Source organism: Dromaius novaehollandiae, chromosome 3 (assembly GCF_036370855.1).
Source record: "Dromaius novaehollandiae isolate bDroNov1 chromosome 3, bDroNov1.hap1, whole genome shotgun sequence".
In the NCBI taxonomy this organism is placed as follows: Eukaryota; Metazoa; Chordata; class Aves; order Casuariiformes; family Dromaiidae; genus Dromaius; species Dromaius novaehollandiae.
This window is the reverse complement of record NC_088100.1, coordinates 71,739,491-71,763,155: the sequence shown is the minus strand read 5'-3', so window position 1 is coordinate 71,763,155 and position 23,665 is coordinate 71,739,491. Positions and strand designations below refer to the sequence as shown.

Sequence of the window (23,665 nt, the reverse complement as noted above, 5' to 3'; positions counted from 1 at the left end):
AGTTTGTCTCCCAGGATATGATGGTGGGTCCTAACCTCAAATGACCTGTTGTCTTTCTAAGTCTTTTACACATATGTGAATCTTATATGACGAATATAATCACCCTGGATAGGACACCTGATATATATCTTGTCACTTACATTGCTTAAAAAAATCCTACACGCTTTATGTATTTGAGAGCAAAAATAGTTTTGGTGAAAAAAGAATTGTGAGCCATTTATTTTGCTGATGTTCCACCTCAGTTTTGGCACAGGATGAGCTGGGAAGCCCCCCAGAGCTCTGTGTTTGCTCTCCAGAATTCTGTACACTAAATCTGCTCCTCTGTGACAACACTGTTAGAAACGGGAGGATTTAGTGACTTCATTAAGAACTCTGACTGTACAGCTAATACTTCTCATGCTGTACACTCTGCATAGTACTGTATATAGCATTGCACATGTGAATTGTCACCCAGGTAAAGTCCCCATCCCAAGTAGAGCACAGCTTCCTTCGCCCAGAGAAGCCTGCTTTTTTATTTGTTTTCATATCATCTGTCTGACCTTGAGGTTTGCTTGTACAAGAGGGAGTGCCAGTCCAACTGGTGATGGGAAAATATTCCAATGAGCTTAAAAAAAAAAAAAAAATAAGGGGGGGGGGCACAAAATCCCAGTCAGTATGTCTTGGCTGCGTGCTGGCCATCGGCCAGTAGTGGAGTGGAGTGGGGAGACTGCTAAGATAAGGCGGGCTCACTGCCTGCCTGAGAAGCCTTTTCCTCCTTCTGTACTGCTGGAATGGAAGAAATACCAGGGTTGTACAACATACTGAAGCTTTAAGTAAACAGTGTTTGAACGCAGGCTGGCATGGCCCTCTGAGCATTTTGTTGTTAACTTCAGCAGTACTTGGGGGTGAGCAGCTCTTCAGCTCCAGCTGATGGACTTGCAGCTGGGAATTCACTTGGGGGTAAAAATATCCACGCTTAGAGACAAAAGTCCCCCAGACAGTATTGCAATTAATGTCTAGCGAGTTTTGTTTGTTTAGATATCTAACATTTAAACATGGAAATGATGTAAGCTGAAAATTCATCCTTCATGGGGGGCAGGGGAGCGTGCTGCTGAAACATGCTGGTTTTGCTTGAGAAGGCTTTCTTTGCTTTATGTCCATTAGGTCTTACTCAGCCTGTCTCTGCTGAGATGCCAGATAAAACACCAGGTGGTGCAGAACCTGTCCTCAGGAGTGAAGGTTAGTGTGTGTGTGTGTGTGTGTTTGTATGTTTTCTTGAAGTCTTTTATTTTCTTGACTAAATATTGAAGAAAAGAAGCCTTAAAATTTTGTGGAAAATTTTTAAGTCAAAACTGAGTTTTCCTTCCTGTTCTTAAACCTACAGGAGAGCTGAATTAACTTGGTGTGTGCATATTTATCTGAGTAGCAGTACCTTTTCACTTATTTGTGTATTTCGCTTATTTTCTCCCCATACCCAACACATTATCCTTGATAATACTAAAATGCATGATGTGATTTGGAGAGGACCAGTGGGTTGCAGGGATTTCATCTTCGGAGAAAGTGTTTTGTCCCCCTCAGATAAGGAGATCTCGTTGACTGATGTCCATTTTTTCATATGGGATGTTTACGTCTCATAGAACCAAAGCTGCAAGTTAAACATTTGTGTGAGGGGATTGATGCAAGGAGGAATGAATGCGCATGATTTTCACTAAAATCAGTGGAATCTTGAAATGTTAGGCCTGCCAGAGAATCGGACCACTGGGTTTTTTTGTTTGTTTTTTTGCTTGTTTGTTTGTTTGTTTTTTCAGGGCCATTAACTTTAGATACCCACATCTGAAAATGTGGTACTTGGTTTTAGGGAAAAGATGTTATTTAAAATCTATTAATACCTTGTGTTTTTGAGTCCTTCTTCAGAACCTTCAGAAGAATACTTCATTGAAGTATTTTTTAAAATAATTTATTTACTATTTCAGGTCAAGGTTGTGAGGTCTTGTGGATGTGTCTTTGTGGAGCTCTTGTTTAGGCTTGCTGTCTGTGTCATGGCTGTCCTCACACATACATTTGAAATATTTGAAAACTTGAAATATTTGAAAAAATAAAATTTGAAAATTCATTTGGATATGCATTTTATTTTGAATAAAACTTACAGCTCAGGCTGCTTCATACTGTTTTCTGGGCAAACCTAAAGTTACACATCTCAGAATTTATTTCTGAATATCTTAGTTGCTCTTAAACATTAATTTGGGCATTTGAAAGGAATCATGGAATAAGCTGCAATAATAATTTCAGTAGGCACATCAATAACAGCACAGAAATAATTCTCTTTACATGGAAGGAAACTTCAGCTATCCTGAACTACAAACAGCCTTTCAGTTCAGTTATTGTTGTATTTACTATAAAGCCCAATGGATGTTACTATGAGAACTCTCAATACAAGAATTAGGAACAGTTAGAGCTAGTCTTTCAAAGGACTGAGGTTGGTTGGTTGGTCTGTCTGTCTGTGTCTCTCATGATTCACATTTTCTGGGCCCACCTTGTAAATAAATCTTTAAAAGTACTGCAGTGAAGTCTAGTTACAACCAAAGTCCAGTTAGTATCTTGCCAACCGCTTTCCTAAAAGCAGCCTACGTGATCACATCCTTGGTTCTCCTAAGTATTAATGAAGTCTGAATGTTTTATGATATAAATTACCAAGTAGGCAATTGTGTTGAAATGCAGAATTTCTCTTTGTCTGCGGGATGATGGTAAATATTGCTGAATTTCAGTTCTCCAGCCTCTAAGAGGACCTGGGGTAAACCAGCAGTTAAACATAGGGATGATTCAAAAACTCAAGATCAAATTTGGCAGGGGGGGAAATCACTTGCTCTGTGAAAGGTGACTTTATTTCTCTTACTGCATTTTAATTCACCACCTAAGCAACTGCCAGTGTGTGAATGTAAGGTTTGGTTTGGCTTTATGTCAAGAGTTACAGAGGACAGGACTTGTGATAGCACAGAGCTCTAGGTGGACTGTAGCAGGGTCCAGGGGAAGGAAGGGGAGTAGGTGAAGAGTTGCAGAGCATCATTATTGCTGGAGCCATATGAAAAGCCATCAAACACAGATTGATTTCCCCGCCCCCCCCCCCCCCCCCCCGCCTTGAAGAAGGACAGGTGAGGGCTGAGAGTTGGCAAACACATCTGTTAAACACTCAAAAGACAGTCTTTAAGGTTAGAGAGGACATCCCAGGTACCAGTTTGCAACCCTTTGCTGCTAGTTCCAGCCCCAAATTGCAAGGTTGGTGCTGAATAAAGGTTTGTTCATGTCTGGGTACATGTGAGGGAGGCAGGGAGCTGTTTGTTTCATTTTGGTTTTGGAAGACTCCCATGAAGCCTGCAGTGTCTCTAAGTTTCTGTAAATGTGGTTTCATTTTACCAGAATTGCCAACAGGTAAAGAAACATTCCAGAAACATTTTTGCGGTCTAGAAACTCATCAATTGTAGGTTATTTGCTTCTTAAGAAAGGTGTCAAGGGACAGAAGAATAAAGCAAATCTTGCAAAATATGCACAGAGCCCTTGGGTAGCTACAGACTTCCAATTTGCTTGAAAAATAGTCCTTTTGAGAAGCATTATTTCTTCTGTTTCCAAGGCGCATCATGTGCCCAGTGGGTTTGGAATTCAGGGCAGGAAGGGAAGGAGGTGTGTTATAAGAAGTCTCATTTTTTTTCCCTTTTTTCTCCTCACAATCAACGTTCTCCCCCCAGAATTTCATAGATGTGCTGTTTACACCAAGAGCACTTTGCGTGAAAAGCTTCTCCCCCCCCCAACACACACACAAGGAGATGAGTTTTCTACATTTATGCAAACGCTGTGCTAAATGCTGTACTTCAGAACTTTACCTCAAAACTCTTGATGAAAACAGTCTTGAAGCATTGCTTAATGTATATAATAAGAAAAAATAAATTCAGATTATTGCAGCTGGAACCATGCAAGTCGCATGTAACAGCATCATACCTATGTTTCTGTGCAGACTTTTATGAAGAATTAGCAATGGAAGCTCAAACTGTATAGATTCTAATGATACACTCTTCAGGGAATTCTCCTTTTCAGGGAATTTAAAATTCTTCAAAATATTTTGGTTTGCCGAAAACAGTCTTAAAGTTGCTTCCTTTACGTGAGTTGGGGAGTGGCGCAGGGTGTGAAATGATTAAAAAACTAGGATCTGGGGTAACTGCAGGTATCTGTAACTTGGGCAAGTCATTTTTATTATTCATAGAAGAGTAGCTTCAATTAGTACTATGGTAGACTCTGACAAGTTGAATGTATATCTCTATAAAGCACGGATAATCCAAGTGTGGCTGTAGAGTAGAAGCATGCATGCCACACTCCTGGAGTTGTTCTTCGATGTGAACTTCTGCAATTGTTGGATATTTGCTTGCTGCGCAAGGGACACATGTGAAAATAAAACTTTTGGAAAGGTCTATGACTTGAAATTGCAAGGAAGTCTAAACACAGTAAATAGGCTTACTCCATGGCACACTGTTCTTTCCTCCTATCTGAGATTTCCACAGCCTTGTTCTCTTTCTCATAGTAGTTTATCTTGCAGCTGCCCTTTGTGCTATCCTGATGTACATTTTTGTGTTGTACAGTAGCATCTGATGTGTGTCTGATCAAGCAGACACATAGTATCGCACCACGCATGTTATCAAGGAAAGCTAAATTTGGAAAGCTTTTCCTGACGCCAAATTTATCTGCAGTGTTTAGGAGTACCACAATTAAAAGTACTCTCTAGTGTGAGGTGTTGTTTTTTTTTTTTTTTTTTTTTTTTTTGGGGGGGGGAGGGTGTGTGAATTCCAAGTTTTGTATTTTGATGGAATTCATACGAGTTTGTGAGTTAATCTCCCATATATGTAGAAGACATCAAAAATTACTGTCTAGATCATCAGGAAACTGTTTTTTTTATATACAGATATATATAAGGCAGCAGAATCGCATTGCAGTTCAGCTGCCCTGTTTTGTCTTCAGAAATTGGCTAAGTTTTCCATGTTATTTTTGTTTCCAGACTGTAATGATCTTCCTCCCTTCTCTAATACTTCAGATTTTTGCCCCAAATATAGGAACCTGGAAAAAAAAAAAATGAAGTGCTTTTGCCTAAGGAAATGAGCTTTTTAGGTTTTGAGGTTCAGACAATTTCATGATGAAACTTGCTGCAGTATATTAATTTTCATGAGACTCCATGTTTTATAAGCCACTGGACTGAGAAGGGCCCAAAGCTGAATAGTTTTCAACAACTGGAAACGATTTTAACCAGATGGAAGTAGTGCATTCTGAGGTACTCCAGGTGAATTATTAAATTAGTGATGTTGGCCAAGTAAGCAATTTATACTGTAAAATATAGCTAGTAAAACTTATGAGATAATGCTGAGTCTTTATATTCAAAATACAGCTATCACTGTATCTTGCTGTGATAATGCCTTTGACATTTTTCAAGCAGTTTGTATAAAAATGCACTTTAACACAGGTATTTTGTTTTTAGTAAACAAAATATGAATTAATCTGGATGTTTTATTTTTAATTACTCTATAATAAGTATGTATTAATCATGAAATAATGAATAAAAATGAATCTTTACTTAGAAACCTGATCTTATCTCTTGATGAAACTGTTCTACTAAAAAAAAAAAAAAAACTCAAACATTATACTAATGCCTTCTAATGATACTAAATCAACAGTGCTACAAGTTAGAATTTCTGCACTTTGAGAGGCTTTGTTTTTTTCTTAAGTACTCTGCTAGCCTTGCTTTTAAAAAATGTTTTAACATTTACTGAAAAAAATTGCCAGGCATATGGCAGTAACAGCTTTAGCACTGACTTGTAGGATATGCTTGCCTAGTCTTTGATTATATGCATCTCTATTTGCTTAGTATTTATACAGTTTACTCATATGTAGGAATGTTTCACTGATCCAAAATATGACTGAGTCACATGTTGAAAGTATCACAGCTACTTACATGCATAAACATTTATGTGAACTTTATTTCCAGACATCTTGTTGCAGCTTCTCTTTTCAAAGTAATGTTCTTGCTACAGTTGGTTTTGAAATAAGGTGTATTTGTTGTTGCGTGCATCTAACAATTAGACTTTCACGTTTGTAAGGGTGAAACTGGATTGACCAAAGTGTTGGCAAGGTAGCTGATTAGCTGGAAACTTTTTAGAAGTCAGTGTTGCTTTAACCTAGCAGTGCCCCTCCCTGCCTCTCACCCCCTGACCCACTGCTCCATATACTCTAGTTAAACCACGGAGCACACAGGAGGAGACAATTGAGAAATGAGCTTCCTGTAATTAAGTTACTGTGACTTAGTCCTTGACTTGAGGGTCCCCAGTGAGAGGGCAGATTATTTGCTTTTCTGCTGCCTCTTCTTTCAAACCCTTTAGAGTCAACAGTTAGGTCTATAAATGTCTCTGCCTGCTTTGCGCTATAGGAAAAAACAGTACCTGGAGTTTCTGTTGCTGCAGAGATGTAATACATATATCCCACGTGAAAAATATTTTTCAAGAAGCTTGTGTAGCTATCAAGGAGTAGTAGACGAACAATTTAAGGCAAAAACACCCCACCATGATCCACATATAACTTTCTTAACTGTTTTCCCACAGCGAAGCTGTTATATTCCATTTACAATAGATGCAGTTTGAATAATGCACTGTGTCAATACCAGGAAGTGGACTGAGCTTATTTCTGTTTTAGCTTGCGAAGGAATTGCCATTTGTTCTGTGCCACAGAGCAAATCTCATGTTTGCTGAAAAGTCACTCTTAAACTTGTAGTATAGGTAACATTTGGGAATTAGACTGTGACAGTAGAGCCCCACCTGTTGTGCAGATTCCCCCTCTGGCACTTGCAGAGAGGCTGCTGTGGTTCACAGCTACCGCTTCGTAATGGTATTTGGAGATTGGCAATTACTCATTTGCAACGTGGAGGGAGATGATTGCTATATTTTTCATCACTATGAAAACCTGTATTATGTTTCTCCGATCAACCTAATTGGATGTTTTGGTTGCTTTTCTATGCCTTAAATAACAGAAATCTTTGAAGAGAAAGATGTGATGAAGCTAAACTCCTACAAACACTTCTTTTCCTCCCCACCCCCACCCCTTCTTTCATAAAGCAAGTGCTATTACTTCCCCCAGCTGGATCCTCCCTTACTGTCTTTGTCCTTCATACTTGCATCCTGAAGGACACTAGTGATACACCTGTGCTTTATAAACAGGCAGGTCCCAGGGGGAAAAAAGATTATATCATTGCAAAATATCCTACAGTAACAGCAATGTTTTTCCTTGCATTGTGTACCCAGTAATACTAGTGGGAGCCTACCAGCTGTTACTCTCGTTATTCATGATAAGACTCAAATTTGTTTTATAACTTCTCTAACACATGTTTGCATGCTATTTCTGCTATAACATTTGGCATGTTGCACAAGAAAATACATGTAAACATAGGCCTGTAAATTTTTAATTTTCTCTGCTGGATTGTACTGATGCTGTTTTCTTTGTTACATTTGAAGTGTATTTCCACCTCCAAATTCCACTAAGGCCTATTCCTTTGCGGCAGGAATCCCAGGGTAAGGTTGTTCAGGTTAGTGAATACTACATGACACCTTCTGCAAAGCACTGTGGAGGTTTTCATTGGACGCATAGCAGTGTACTGTCACATGCCATATTTATTGGCATGTGTCATGGCATACAGTTGTCATTACAATTTATTACTACTACACCCCTTTTCAAGTAATACAAAAGTAGATGGGAAAATGAAGCATCTTTTCTAAAGCTTTTTCAGATCTTAACTGTATGCGATGTCGCAGATAACTATGATAATAGTGCACTCCTAGGCTTAATGGTTCACCACTGGTATGGGAAGGGAGCAAAAGTTTGTGTGTGCTGATGGATGATGATACTTGACTGTATACCCTGTCTCCCTACCCCTATTTATTGGAGTTTCTCTCTGCTTCTTGTTCCCTTCTCTGTTTCCTGCAGCTCCTTGCTGCCTAACTGAGGAAAAGGGGTGTCTGGAATAAACAGTATGTATTGTGAGACTTACAGGAACTGTCTGACTGTGTTATTTTGCATACAAGAACTTGCGGCCATCAAATGAGACTAGAGGTGTGAAAGTCGAAACAAACAAAAGGTCTTGGCTCATTATGTAGAAGGTGGTAGATGTTGTGGACTTCCTTGCCAAAGGCTATTGTCAAAGCAAAAAGTTCACATTAGTTGAAGGGGTGACCAGAGAAGTTCCTGGAAACAGGTCCAAATAGAAAAGTCACTGCAAACCAAGGAAATCCCTTTAACTGAAAACAGTTGGAAGCTAGCAGAGTGCTGAGGTAAAGTATCATGCATGCTTGCTGCATTCTTACCTTCCCCAGGCATCTGTTTATGACTGTAACTGAAGACAGAATATTGTACTCTTAGTCTGAATTAGCATGGTGTTTCTCAAAGTACCTCCATGTAATCTTCCTGTACCAGATTATTTTTCCTTACGCACTATTCATAGCCTCTTTTTGTTGCAGCTTTTAATCCTCAAAAGTCATATTTGGAGGGAAGATGAAGTGTCTGAATATATGAAGACAATATCTGAAATTCTTAACCCTAGCACTTATAAAAGGAGGTGGTAAGACCAAAGTAGATTTGAAATACAGGAGAAAGGAAAAGGAGAAGGGTGACAAAACTGGATATTCAGTTTCTGGCACGTCACTGCTCTGTTGTCCTCTTTCTGCATAATGGGAGAAGTTACCATGTCTTTCTTTGAAACACTGGTTGTTGACTGTGTCATAAAGCATCTCTTGAAATTCGGGCTAGCTCTAATACACCTAAGATGAATATTGGCAACAGCCTTAATAAAAGCTAATTTTGTTCTGCTGCATTTGCATGGCACTCCACTATGCGTTTAGTCCCCATGCTGTACAGTTCAGCTTAACTTCTCCAATAGTTTTATGATGCTTTAAAGCATAGTTTCAGATGAATTTGTTTCCTTCATGAAAGCATTTTGATGAACTCTTAGTCACTGGGGCATACTGGTTGGGGCCCACTACTTCCGTCCCCCCCTGCCCCTTCCCCAAGTTGCCAGCAGGATGTTAACCAGATGGGCCCTTTTAAACTTCTACAGCTTGGTGGAGTGAAGAGGAGGTGGTCAGGTGATTGTTCTTGCTCCCTTCATCTAGGGCAATGTAGAGTGGTAGCAGGTAGGCTGTTCTGGACACCGTGAAATGACTGAGTACGGAGAAGGCCACTCTTCATTAGAAGAGAAGATACAGCTTCTGTAATATTGTGGCGATTAAATCACACATTACAAAGGTTAGACTATTAACTGGTAGAATAATGTGCTCTTTAGGTGCCCAGCAGTTTCCATGGTGTTCAGGTTGGTTGGTTTCCAGTCGGAGATCAGTATTCCAGTCATCTGCAAGTTATGTTTCTTTAATCAGACCTAGAAAGCTTATGTGGCCTGAACTGTTTAAACTTTAGGTTTGGAAAGCTATGCTTTTCTTTCTCTCCTTTTTTTTTGTGTGTGTTTTTTTTTTATTATTATTATTATTGCTGATCCCATTAAAAAAAAAAATACTTTTTGCTTGTCTTTCTCAAAGGTAATTCATTTTTAGTTCTCAAGAAATGAAGTGTTGCACTTCAATTTGATACTTGTTCCTTTTGTATAAATAAATTATTTATAAATCATGAGATATATAATGTGCACATATTAAATAACCAATTATGTGCGATGAGAAATAGGGAAACTGAGTGTAGCTTTTATGAAACAGTCAAGTGTGGTATGCCATGAAGAAGAACACCCACTTTGTGCCATGCGCTTTAAAGCACTTTTGAATGCTAGTGGTCTGCCTAATTTTTTTTTAAGTGATATTTCTAGTTAAGAGAAATCCAAACCAATCAAAATATTTCTGAAGGAGAAAAGGCTCCTTGTTAAAGCAAAGAAACAAGTGGCATAATAATTTATTGTGTATCCTGTGTAAATATTCTTCATGGTTGGATGTTATTTGAAACTGGCTAAAGATGTCCCTCTCCAGAAGCTAGGCAAACTGAGCTTATTTTTTTTTTAAATTGTTTTACATTTAAGTTGCAAACTGTAATTTGGCTGTTAGCTGGGCTTAGATTTGTGCTTGCTTGTCCAGAATAAATATTGCCGGTGACGTTTTTTAACAGAATGATCCATGATCAACTTTGTCACATTTACACAACAGATGACCCCATCCTATCCCCAAATTGCTCCACAAACTGAGGTAAAATGTATAGATTCCATAACTTAGGTTTCAGCCTCCAGCGTCCAGAATAGAAATTTTAATTGTCTACTGGCATTGCACTAAATTGCTAATTTGGCCCAGCAGTTGGGCCAAAGTGATGTGATACAGGTGGCTAAATAAAGTAGGAAACATTGAGGATGCTGTCTCTTCCCTCTTCCCTGTGCTAGCAAAGCAGTGCTCCTTCTTCTGTTTGCTCTGATCCTTTCCATCGTGAGAGCTTGAATCCCAATGACTGTTGTAATCCTGTTCTCAAATTCTTAATAGTAAAATTCTTATTTGTTTATGGACTTTATGTTCTTTGTTTCATAGTTAAAAAGAGACAAGCCTATCTGTTTATCTTGTCAGTCGTGAGTGATAGCTTTTCAGTTTGTCATCCTACACATGAGGAATCCTTTGTGGTTGAATGTCAAGGCTGCTAGGTTTAAAAGAGTCTGCTTAAATGTTTTCAATTCAGCTCAGATAATTCTAGAGTTATTCTTTGATTCTGTCAAAATCTTGAAGTTTTAGGAAAGAATTAGTTGGTACCTCATGTATGACTTGAGCATCCTCCTAATTGTGATGAAGCCCTTAGTAGTCCTTAGTGGGTGAACAAAGCTACTTCCTTTTATAGTATATATCTCTCATGAATGGTAAAAGGTGTCTAATTATTAAAATTATTATTCTTTTGAGATTAGCAATCTATATAAAGTACTTCAGAGGGAATGACTGATTGAACACTTGTTCATAGACAGCATTTTTTGTATCTTGCTTAGCATAAGTCTTCCTTAGCATCTCAGAAATGTGCTGCTGATCCTTGAGAATCCATTGCAGGTTTAAATTCTCTTTTCTTCAAAAATAATTTGGATACTATAATAGTAGTTGTTACAGAATATTCTGGATAGAGACTGTACCCTGTGATACTACAGTCTTAACCGTGTGACCTGGAGTGAAAATACAGCAGTCTTGTTTTATGATTACAAATGTTTGCAGTGTACTTTACACCTGCTCTTTATAGGTCAGGAATCCATTGATTCTCTTGAAATTTCTTTATGGGAGGTTCTTGTTACCAAACAGAACACTTATTTTTGTTAGAAGCAATTACTGTGTCTTACATTACAGTTCAGTGCATCCTAAAAGGATGCTGTTATCTTGAAATCTGTCGTCTCAGAAATCATGACAAAAAAAGTAGTCTTCTTTGCCAGTTTTGTTGTGGGCTTGGAGTTTTTTTGGTTTTGGTTTTAGATTTTTTTGGATGACTGTATATTGTGGTGTTTTTAGTGTTCCTGTTCCTCATATTATTGTGTGGAAACACAGACAATGGAAGGAGAACTCCAAATTGCTGCCAACTGCACAGGTTTAAAATATGGAAGATAAAAAATATTAACAGTTAAACTTAATCCTTCTGACAGTATTAATATTGGATTTTATTTATACTAATAGGGTGTAAAATGTATTTAAGTACTTTTCTTTAAAGTCAGCAATATTTCTTAAACATAAGTCAGCTCTCATCCCCAAAACTTGCTTTATTTCCACTTTTTAAAATTTTCTCCATATTTTATCTTCCTTCTTTTTCAAGTAACATGCTAGAATTTTTTTTTTCAGATTTACTGATTTCCAGCCCCACAAACACCCTGAGCCATGTATCTTCCAAAGTGACTTGAAAGATGTAAAAGGATAAGAGGGAAAAATTGTCCCCTTACTACCATTTAAGGTGAACTAGATTCTGAAGGTTGCATTCTTCCGTGTTGGGATGACCACAGCTTTAAAGACCAGCAGATCCAAAGTGGTAAAAACAGACAGAAATACAAAGATGTTTTGCCTTGTTCACTTTGTGCAGAAGAGAGGAGGAATGCAGCAGCACAGGTAACCCCCAGCTATTTGCCACTTGACTCTGAAGAACTTTGGCCAGAACTATATAGGTAGCAAATTCAAGACTGTGTAATATTAATTATCAGTTAAGAGTTACTGTTTTTCTTTTTTTTCTTTCAGTCACCTAATTATATGTCTAGCGGTAATTTCAAACTATGTCAGCTACATTAGAAGTGAGCTGAGAAGCCTTGATATATCCTACATTTAGAGAGATTAATGCAGAGGAAATCTTAGTTGTTACTTTTTGCTTTTTTAATTGGCTCCCTGTAGTTTAATTTAGCATAAAAAAAGGGAAACTGCTGCTTGCTGACAGACCAGAAAGAGATCTAGCTTTGATGTTTTATGAGCAATAAAATATTAATAGAAACTTCTTGCATGTTTTAGAGTGATATGTCAAACTACTAAAGTCTACTTCTTGAGGAGTCAGCAAACTGGGGCCCTTATTGCAGTGCTACTGAAATTACTTTCTGACCACAGAAGGAAAAGCTGAAGAGGGGGGAAGGATGGGAGATAGGCTCTGTTGCACTGTGTTCAGGTACATTAACCTTGACAAAAGAAAGAATGTTGGGTTTAGCACATACGAGGCTTTTACTCTTTAAATTAAAGCCACATTAGTTTCTGGTCGCCCCTCTGGTCAGAACATGCTGTAAAACTGATTGTGTAGTTTAAAGCATTAAAAACGATCAAATCCTTTTAAAATAGTAACTGTTCTTAGTTGTGGGTTTTGTGGAACAGTGCTTAATGTAAATTCCATTACACACATCTTGGCAGTGGTCTCCACAACATGTATTTTATGGAATAATTAAAAATGGACACAACTTTCAGGTGCAATAGAAGAAATTTCTTCTCAGATGCCTGCAATGTACTGTCTGTTTCAGATCATGAAAGGACTAAAATTGTTTAAGGTGGTAAGAGTTTGAATGTAACTTCTATGCTAGCAGGCCTGGACTGTCATGGTTCACCAGGAGAGCTAAGCAATCCAAGTCTTTTTGGTTTGTGTTATGTCTAGTTTTTGTCAAGATAGTTATTAACCACATGCTTGATCTCCGGTCTGTTTGTAAGAAGGGTGGTTATCAGTGTAAATGTTTGTAGTTTTCACTGAATAAAAAATTTTGTGTTAACTGTTAAATCTTATCGTATCATTCATAATAGAAAGCAATATTTAAAGAATCATGTTAAGTACTAGGCTAATCATTAGAGAATTTTGGTTAATGTCTGGCCAGAAGATGGTTCTGTCTAGTCATGTCTGAAGCAAGCCAGCATTTCTAAAGATGGGATGTCCTGTCTTGAATGTTTTCCTAATTAAATATACAGTTCATAGGCAACAGGAAATCCTTTTGGAAGATAGGATTCTGCTGTGACTCTCCCAGAAAGAAAATGGCTGTGTTTCAAGGTTTGTCCCTGATTAGGATCCCCACCCTGTGAGAGAGTCTTGGTTTAGGATTAGATCCCAGCCCTGGGAGCTGTGTAATCATTCAGAATGAAACATGAAGACAACCTTCTCAGGGTTATAAGTATAGATAGGTATAAATGCAACTTTTTCTCTTATGTCTGAGAATTTTCTGATAGCTTTTTCATCTTTGAATAGTTTTTGGGAAATCATAGGCTTTCCACTTTCAAAGAAGTGTCAGTGTTAAGTAAAAGTGCTGGTCTACTCTGACAGTACCTCATACTCAAATACAAAGTTAAAGGTGCACCAAGAGGTGCCCTCCTCAACCTGGCCACAACTTATTTTGTGAGCTGCTAATGCAGGCAAAGTATTTTGAGGCTTGTTCCATTGACAGGTGTTAACTGGAGAATCCTCCCATGTGCCAGAGGAAAGACTTTTCTTGAATCTGAAATCCATCATAAACCTGTTACCAATGTCTATCCTCAGAAACAGTTAAGAAGAATGTCCTAATTAATTAAAGAATGAATTTTGTGATAAAAGTTAATTGTTTAGTCTTGCTGCTTGTCATCATCTCTCATGTCCCACCTCCGCAAAGTAAAAACCCAGACCACATCTTTTTATATACACAAACCCCCACTTACCCAGACTTCTGTGTCACCTGAGCATGGTGCTACCAGCCTCTAATGATGTGGGGTCCTGCAGTTTATGGAGTTAGGAGTGCAGGGAGCTATCTGATTCAATTGCATTGCAGGACTGAGGTTTTAGCGTGCATCTTAAAATGATAATCTTGATATGTAAATGTTATTATTTGGCTAACTGTGTGTTTTCTGTTAATGCTATGTATTTAGTGAAGTGTTTAGAAATGTTTTAAGCCACATGTTTCATGAGAGAAATGCTGAAGGAAAATAATGCATGTATTTCATATGGCTAAATTTAATGCCATTTGGAACTTGAGTTCTTATGTTCCCTACAGTTATGTTACTTCTGCTAAAAGGCCTGTGAGTTTCCTGGCTACAGCTGTGATGATAGAGACTGGGTAGCTTTTGAACAGGTCTTCACGTGGTTTTTGTGCCTAACTATAGGGTTTGTCTGCTTTGCAAGGTTGCCAGTTTGGAAGGTATTGAGAAAAAATTAGGGTTTTCTAGCCTAGCCCCAAAGCTAAAGGAGGACACAGTGATGTGAAAAGTTTAATTTGATTTGGAAAAGCAGGAATTGGAGCTTATTGCACAGTGAAGAGTGCATCTTATTATTCTGGGGAAAATGCACTACAACTGGGAAAATGTACACCAACTCCAGAAACTTGTATGTTAAGTCCTGCTTTCTCAGTGATAGCAATTATTTCTGAATATATCTGTGGCTCTGCAATCTTTTGTCATGACCTGAACTTTCATGCTACATGGATGCCCTGTGTGTTTACCACAGACAGTGACTTGCTCATCACTTCAGACCTAGCTGGAATCCACGTTATTAATACAACAGAGCCTGTCCATTTTGTCATCCTGTCTTTCTGACAGGTAGTGTTTAGTTACGTGGCTGTGACACATACTATTATATATGTACATGCTTTTCTGGCAGCTGGATGAGATACCTTGTTTTTGCATGTAAACGGAGGACAATTATCCTTCTACACATAAAGGGAGTTGAATGGCCCTTTTAAAAGGGGACAGTGCTGTCTGTGCAATAGCCTCAGAAGTCCTAATGCAATGACAAGTATGTTATTTAAAAGCTCCTCTTTTGTTTGTTTTGTGTCCTATCTTGTGTCTTGAATGTTTGCAGTGGTTTTATGGTCATAATGCTTTGGGGAACGTTCTACCTCAGGAGGGAAAACTGGATGCACTTTGCAGAAACATGGATACTCTTCAAATCATGACTTAGAATTATTACGTTCTTGAAATCCAACAATGTGTGCTTGTTCCTATGTTTTGTGCTATGCTGAATTCTTCTCGCCAAGCAAAAATCTGTACAGTCCTAATAGGGATTGTATAGTGAGGGATCTGGGAGAGTGAGCCAAACGCACCAGAATTGCCCCATGTTATGTCTAGAGTCCTCCTTTTCTTGAACAGACTTATGATGGTTGGTGAGACTGCTGTTTAGAAGGCAGGTAAATTCTTCTTGTCCATCCTCTCCACCTGCTTGACTGCTTTTTATTTATTTTCGTGAGTCTTGATAGGGACGATCTGACTCAGCTTTTTTACATTCCACCGTTGCTATTTGAGGATTTTATTTTTCTTTTAATAAACAACTGTTTTTTATTCTCTCATAATCTGTTCTTTGTACTTTTACGCTTCCCTCCTCTTATTTGGAGATGTGGGGCCTGTATTTAGATCTTTGCGATTTTTGAAAGGTAGCTCTTAGATGGGTTCTTGCAGTTTATGGAGTCCCTTCATCAGGAGGTTGGGAAATCAAGATTCTGCTGAGGAAAATGTCAGTATACATGCTTTTTAAAGTTTGTTAATTTAAAACCCATGGAATTACTTTTGTGACTGAATATGAAGCAGGTTTGCGCTTATCTATGGTGGGAAAATGTCACCATATTGTTATCACTTCTGAATGCAGACAAATAACCACCCATTATAAAATTGTCAATGTTTATAGACTTATTTACTTTACAGCTACTTTTATAAGTTACCCACACCCTCATCTGTATGTGAATAAAAGAACTGGAAAGGGCACACTGATAATGTCATACCAGGAAATCTGTGATACAGAAAGGCGTATGGACCCCCCCGCCCCAAAAAAAGAGCTTGAAAAATATCACACTGAAGGTAACGTGTGAAAGGAAAGAAGTGTAACTGTTCCTTTAATGTTTAAATTCTTTTTTTTTGTTTGTTTTTTCTTTTGAGTTTGAAGAAAAATGATATAGATGAAAATGGATTCAAAACAAAACAAAACCCTGAAAGTCTTGTAGAACTGAAAATACCATCAACTGTTGACCAAACTAGATACTGCTTAATTCTTTTCTGCTGTTAGGCATTCTGACAAGTTTCCTCAGGTCTGAATGTATTCAAGTATTGTATCTGGCAGACTTAGTTTGTTACTGCTGTAAGATAAATGAGAATCCCGTTCAAACATTTCAACCTATAGTTGTTTTTACAGTCTGCCAAGAAGCACAACTAATTGATATTTCAATTTATACATTTTTCTTACTAAGTATTATGTATCTGGAAGTAGATTTTCCACTTAAAAATGTCAGATTTTGCCACTACATGCTTCATGAAACACTACATGCTTCATGAAACACTACATGCTTCATGAAACACTACATGCTTCATGAAACACTACATGCTTCATGAAACACTACATGCTTCATGAAACACTACATGCTTCATGAAACACTACATGCTTCAGCTGAAGCACTTTGTAACAGGTAAAGTTTCTAAGAGTATGTGGCTTTGGTAATCAAATATATGTAGTAACACTTGTTCAGTCATAAATAGTCAGGTTTTTCTCCTTCCTTTTTTCAATTTAACAAGATTTTACTATGTCTTGGATTGAAGTGTTCAATCTGTCTGTAATGCTTGGTGAAGATCTGCAAAATCATTACATTTGAGACATTCTGTATTTGATGGGGATTGTTTGAATAGTTGTTTCTCCTATATAAAGCTATTTTTTATGGTTTAAAAAAAAACCAAAAGATGCTCTATTTATCCGGTCCTGATCATAACTGTAAATTGGCCTTCCTTCTAAATCCAGTTTTAGATTTCAGTGTCCACAAGCAGTGGACAACTGGGCCATCCTTCTTGTGGGTAAAAATATTACTTAGTAGACTTGAAGAATAGAAAGAAAGGTGGGGAGTTTGGTTTAAAGTGAGATCTGCTTTAGCTGAGGAAAATATGTGGACTTCCTGGCAGAAATAATACATGCTAAATACACATCTACTGGAAAGGTCACTAGAAGTTTCTAAAACCTGGAAAGACTGCAGTGACTGTTCATCTTCTGCATAAAGGCATGAATTGCAAAGCTTTTGTTTCTGCTATATCGTATCTTTTTAGAAAAAGGCTTAATCTTTAAAGAATTTATGTTGGAGAATCAGTCATGACAAAGGGAGTTTATCCCTAACTATACCATCAATTCAGTCCTAATTCTAGACTGAACATGTCTGGGGTTTTAGCTTTCAACATAACATTTGGGTTTTTTAGACTGAAGAAATGGTTGTCACTCACAGACAGGTGCTTACGGACAGCGTAAGTTACATAGATCAAGCCTCTTTTGTCTGTTGGTATAATGTAGATTTTCTGACTATAAACCATTCTAGTGGCTTATTTTGCACTCTTCACAATTTTTCTATGCTCTTTTTGAAAGGTAACTGCTAGGACTTGACTATGTTGGAATCTTGCATCTTTTCTCATGTGTCTAGAAATATCATTTCCCTACTTCCACTTGATTAAAATACTAGTATCATTTTGTAAACAAGGGAAAACTGGCCTCCCCACAGTTTATAATTAAAGAGTACTGGCAGAAACTTGATGAGGTTAAATATTGCTGCGTTCCCAAAATAACTGGAAAGGTTTTTCAACAAAGGCACTGTCTTGTTAGTAGATTACATAGTTAAGCACCAAAAATAAACAACTTTTGTTTAACTTGATTTTTCTCCACAAGAAATCCAATTGGAACAGCCTATTCTGTCCTCTTAATTGATGCAAGTGTTAGGAATTGCTTTCTGCTGACGTGGGAGAAAGGCTAATCCAGGTCAGTCAGTACCTTGTAATTAATACAAATTCTTTTTTCCAGTAAGAAAAAGGGAGCGATCCCTGGTTTAAAGCTCTGAGCTGATCCAAAGTGACTTTAAAGGTTTTGAGCAGAGTTCAGATTACAGAGTAAAATTGCTAAATAACAAAGGCCTTATTATGGAAGATGTTTAAATTCAGAGGGTTTTTGTTTGTTTCAGGTTTTCGGGGCAGTCTGTAGACCATCAGTCTCTTCCATTAAAATAGCTATCTTTCACGGACTCTGAAGGAGTTGAAAGAAAGATAAAAGCTACTTTGAGCTCAGGTTGTTACCTTGAACTTTGGATGCTGTTGAATGTAGCAGGCATCTGTGGTCACAGGTATTTTAGTGGATTTATAATCTGAAACTGTGAATGTCCAGATAGGAAATGATCCAGTAATTAGGGGAAACAGTGCTGTACCTGGTGATTTAAATCACTTTGATTCTAAAGTCACACAGTTGTAGTTGCTAGCATTATCCTTGAACTATCCTGAGATCTCTTTTCAGTACTTTGGCACAGTACTTAAAAACTCAGAAAGTCAAAGGGTCTGAGAGACGGGAAAGAATGAAGGATTTGGTGTTTCTGCCTTGCTCTTCATAGGTCTTCACCAGAGAAGTGTGCCTCGCGGCTGAGAGGTGCTGCCTCGATAGACTGGGAGGAGGACATATTGAAGTCAATGCTGTAGAAAATGTCTAGCTTTCTTTCCTCATGTATATTGAATGGATAATATTAATAACACAATATGAGAAAGGTGTTTTTTGTTTTAAATACATCTCACTGAAATCTAAATACATAACAAAATTTGAAAACCAGCTCAAATTGGGGTTGGAGTTTTTTTAGAAGGAAAGTTCTATAGCCTACCTATTAAACAGGGAAATATGAATGAAGGTCCTTTATCTGATCAGGCCAGGAGTTGTTTCTTTTTCCTTGCATGAGAGCCTTATGAAGCTCATTCAGAAGTGAAGTGGGCTGGTCTAAAGCTAAATGAGATTTTGCAAGTCAGGCTCAGGAATCATCAGTGAAGGAAAGCAAAATTGCTGTAAGTCATGCAGGAGAACTCATTTTTAAAAACAGACAAAAGAACCTTGCCACTTCTCCCAATAAAATATTCTTCCTAAATATTTCTTTGATATTTAAACCCTTTCTATCTTTCCACCTGCTTCCTTCTATTCCAAATGAAAATCCACCTATATTTATTGTAAACAATGGTGGCATCTCTATGCCTTCGTTTCCTACAAGGAAACGAAGACTATAGACCAAAATTAACGTAAAAGTGCCAAGTTTCTTTCTTATTAATACTGCTAAATTGTCTGATGCGATAAATGTTGGGGTATTTAAATGCTGCTCGAAATATGGAATAATTCACCAGCTTTATTTCCCACTCTTCTGAGTTCTACACTTAGAGTTAATATATGTTATTTCCAGTGAAAAGATTTAAAGAAACTGCATTTAACTCTGTTTTTCTGCTTAAAATGCATCCCTTTCAGAGAACTAATATTGGAACCTGAATAATTTAGGCTGATCTGTGAACCACAAACTTTATAATGACGACAAAAAGACCAACTGAAGTAACTGTCAGTGTTTGTAAGCAAATAGATGAACACAAAAAATGGTGTATTTGCTCTATGCAAGGTTGCACTCAGTTGGCCTACGTTATGTCCAAGTCCCTTTGTCTAGCATTTCCAGCCCCTAAGTGAGTCATTGCCCAAGGCCTAACCTCTCAATCAGTTGTTGAGAAATTAGCCTTTTCTACTAGTTAGCCATGGGAAGGTTAAGCAATTTTCAGGCCAGTTGAAAATAGTAGTCTCTGTATGCTTATAAACCCTCTTCTGTTTCCAGTTTACTTGAGAGATTTTCTAAGGCTGAGCAGAGAACTTGGACTCTAAAAGGGCAGAAGGCAGGTTCTGCTGTGTGCACCCAGTTAAGGTTGGGACCCGACCTGACAATGCAAGTGCTGTAAATGATGTTAAATACTGTATTTCCCTCTCTTCTGCCTGTCTGTGTTAGGCTGTATTTGGGAGCAGACTCTGATAACAGCTGGATTTTGCAGAGGTACCGCCATGGGTGAGGGATGGCTGAGCTGGAACTCAGAGTGCTGGTGCTCAGGAGGCTCACATTTCTGCAATACCATGGTCATCTTGTGTGACCTTGGTATGTTACTTAGTATCACTCTGCTCTGTCCTTGTATCTCCAGTATGGTTTTACCTGAATCACAGAATAGTCTGAGATTTATTTGGTGTATTTTAAGATGCTTTGAGATCTTCCTGTGAAGATGTTATTTAAATACTAGTACTTCTATGAGATGTGGGAGTGGAACATACAGAAAACTTGCACACGATATATGCTATTTCCCCACTAAAAAAAAAAAATTTTTTGAAATACCTCCCTTAAGTTACACTGCCAATAAGAGCAAATTTAGTGTTGACGTGGATCCAACAATTTTAATATGCTTATTGCAAGAGCAGCCTACATATTTGGACTCAATACTAGAAAGTTCTCAGAACTCTGATCCAGCAGAACATTTAAGCAAGTCCTTAGCTTCAAATGAAGGATTGCATAGATGTAGAGACTGACATGCTCAAGGCTAAACATTTGTGTTGTGATTCATACCTTGGAGGACTAGAGGTGCAACTTCATGATAGAGCTAAGCAGATTTATCACTAGTGCCATAAAAAGGAACAGTCCCATCCTCTTCCTGGTTATGTATTCTCCCACCTTCGTGGGTCTTGCACAGCACGCATCTCAGCCCACCGTGTTTCAGGAGCAAGACCAGCAAGAAACTAATTTTCTCTTGTTGTTTTTTTCACTGTCTGTATTGTTCAAGGCTCCTTGAAACAACTTGCCTTGAAGGTTTGCTCTTGATCATCTATGCTGATTATAAAATACGATTTGCCTTGCAGAATATTTGGGCAGCAGATTTGCCCAACTTTGTCCAATGGGGGAGGCTGAATTCAAGATTCAGTCAGAATTTGGTAAACTGTTTGGCTTGATGCATGATTGAGAAATGAATTTAGCTCCTTTTTTCCCCCTCTGTGATGCTTACCCTTCACGAATGAAATAACGGAGCTAATGGAATGAAGCAGTAGAAGCTTATTTTGCTTCTGAAATCAATGGGGAGGCTGTTCCTATTCCAGGGAGGGCAATGTGATACTTTTAATGCAGAGTTGCAAGAGGATGTAAATGATAGCTTTACACAGAACAACATGCGCAGCCTGCAGAGAGAGAAAGTGATGTTTTCTTTGGCTCAAAGGCTGTGCTTTGAAATCTGTGTGTTTGTTTCCTTGTCTGTAATACTTAAACAAGTCCCTAACTTGCCTAAGGAACCTGATAGGAACTTGACTGTATTATAGGCAACCCAAAAGGAAGAATTTTAACCTGTCATCTCAGGGGAATTTTCTTTTTTCCACAGCTAGTACTTACTGTTTCACTCTGCTTTCCTCCCTTCTCTGTTCCCATCTTCACGAGTGTTACCCTGAGGAGGGGAAAAAAAAAAGGGAGCTGCTGTCAATCATATCTTTACAGGCTAATAACTCTCCACTGTCATAAAGTTCTTTAGTGCCTACTATTAGTATTGTCTGGAACGAGGTAAATTCTGAGTATGACTGAAAACCAAGAGAATTGGTTGCTGTTTGTTCTGCAGGTGAAGGTTCTCCTATGCTGTGGCACAGATGAGTGTGTCAAAACTTTGACAGCTTTGGTTGGGAGATGTAATTAAAATGATGACTTACTCTTTGATTATGGCTTTACAAAGATGGTTTTCATATTAAAAACAAAAATTAGAAAAATCTTAAAAATCTATCTTTACAGTGATAAGTTGGATACTTCAGCTCTCATGCCCTCACAGGCTCCTTCCACCTGAATTCAAGGGAAGTAGCCCAGTGGTACTAGAGTTACTTTGCATTCAGAAGGTTCTAGTTTACTGCAGATTACAATCCAAAATGGAAAGCATGAAATACACAGTTTAAAAACAAACAAACAAACAAAAACCTCAGTATCAATAACAGAAGACAGGCAGGTGTCATTTTTATTGGCATATTGTTCTGTGCCAGTTTAGAGTCAATGTGGAAATACATTGCAAGGGGGGAAAAATTACATCTGGGGTTTACTGTGAAACTGCATTTCTGAAGGCTGGAAGAAAGGAGACGCTATCCTTAATTTAAGAATTGGGAAATGACATAGAGAAATGGTTTTCCCTAAAATTACACTGGAAATCTGTGGGCTTTACAGAAGCAAGTATTGCTTTTCAAAGACCTAGAATGGTATCCGTAAATTCTTTGGCATAGTCCTCTGGTTGTATTTAAAATGCTGTGCCTAAATTAACTTATTTGTACAATGATAGTTAAGTAAAAATTGTGACTATAATCTATGCTCTGCTTTAGAAAGAATAGAGTTCAGATTTAGGGAGTAAACAGAGACCTCTGATTTAAGGTATGTTTTTGGTGGATTTTTTTAAAATTCTTTTTAACAATATTTGCTCAGTGGTTGGTATAATCCTGTTTAAAAGTTTTTGCTTACTCAAGCATGTTCTGTCTGGCTACCGTTGTTTTATCCCTCATTCATAACTGAGGAACTTAAATACTGTAATTGAACGAGTTTCTGAGTTTCAAACCCAGACAGGCTTATTTTCTTTGTCACTCAGTTCCCGTTTTACTTTGTGCAAACAGGTAGTACTTTTAATGGCTATTCTGTAGCTAGCAATCACGTCGAAAGCATTTGAAGCGAATTTTTAAACAGAGTAAACATTCTGTGGTTAGAAAAGCTTAATTAGTTCAGATGCCTTTACTGCTGGTATACCTCCTTATCTTGAAAGCAGTATCCACTAACTAATCCTCTATTTAAACTGAGCTTTGGAATTTCCCTTGAAATGCCTTTTTGTAACCTTTTGCAATATAAATGAGAAGTGAACTGACCCTCAGGTAAACAGTGAGGCTGCACGTAAGCAAATTAATAAAATACATGAATGTAAGTTTCTGCACATTGATGGCAGTTTGGATGGCTGTGATTAACCTGAGGGTACTAGTGTCATGCTTGTTCCTGTGATATGATTTGTTACCTCTTGTTGCAGCACTTTAAATAAATAAATAAAATAAATAAAAATCTGTTTTTGTGTTTATGCATGGGAGGACTGAATTTGTTAACCAAGTGTCCAAGGCTGTTTTCAGTGCTAAAAAGAAGGGAATTGTTAAACCACAATAGCTAATTTGTGATAGTAATCTCAGTGTGAAATCCTAGTGGACAGGTAGGCTTTTTCATCTGAAGCAAATTGAGATCACAGTGTATTCTCCAATTCAGCTTAAACAAAGCAGTAGCCTCTTTCCATGTTACCATGATGGAACTAACTCACATTTACTCTCTTGGCATAAAAAGGTACCATTTTATGTTGTTTTAGGTAAATTCTTAGCCCCATTGTAAAATGTTCTTTCTGATTACAGGAATAAAGGTAATCCTAGAGAATCCTGATAGAGT

General features: G+C 37.8%; 1 protein-coding gene across 4 annotated transcripts in view; it reads left to right on the top strand.

Moving 5' to 3' along the window:
* PLEKHG1 (pleckstrin homology and RhoGEF domain containing G1) overlaps positions 1 to 23,665 on the top strand; it is a 152,722-nt gene that overhangs the window by 38,868 nt on the left and 90,189 nt on the right. For 2 of the 4 annotated variants that reach the window (XM_064509157.1, XM_064509158.1), the window contains one exon: positions 1,144 to 1,218. The exons of the other annotated variants lie outside the window; for them this stretch is intronic. In XM_064509157.1, coding sequence (XP_064365227.1) covers positions 1,170 to 1,218 — 49 coding nt within the window. In that variant the 5' untranslated portion in view covers positions 1,144 to 1,169. The remainder of the gene's footprint in view (positions 1 to 1,143; positions 1,219 to 23,665) is intronic. 4 annotated transcript variants of the gene reach the window in all.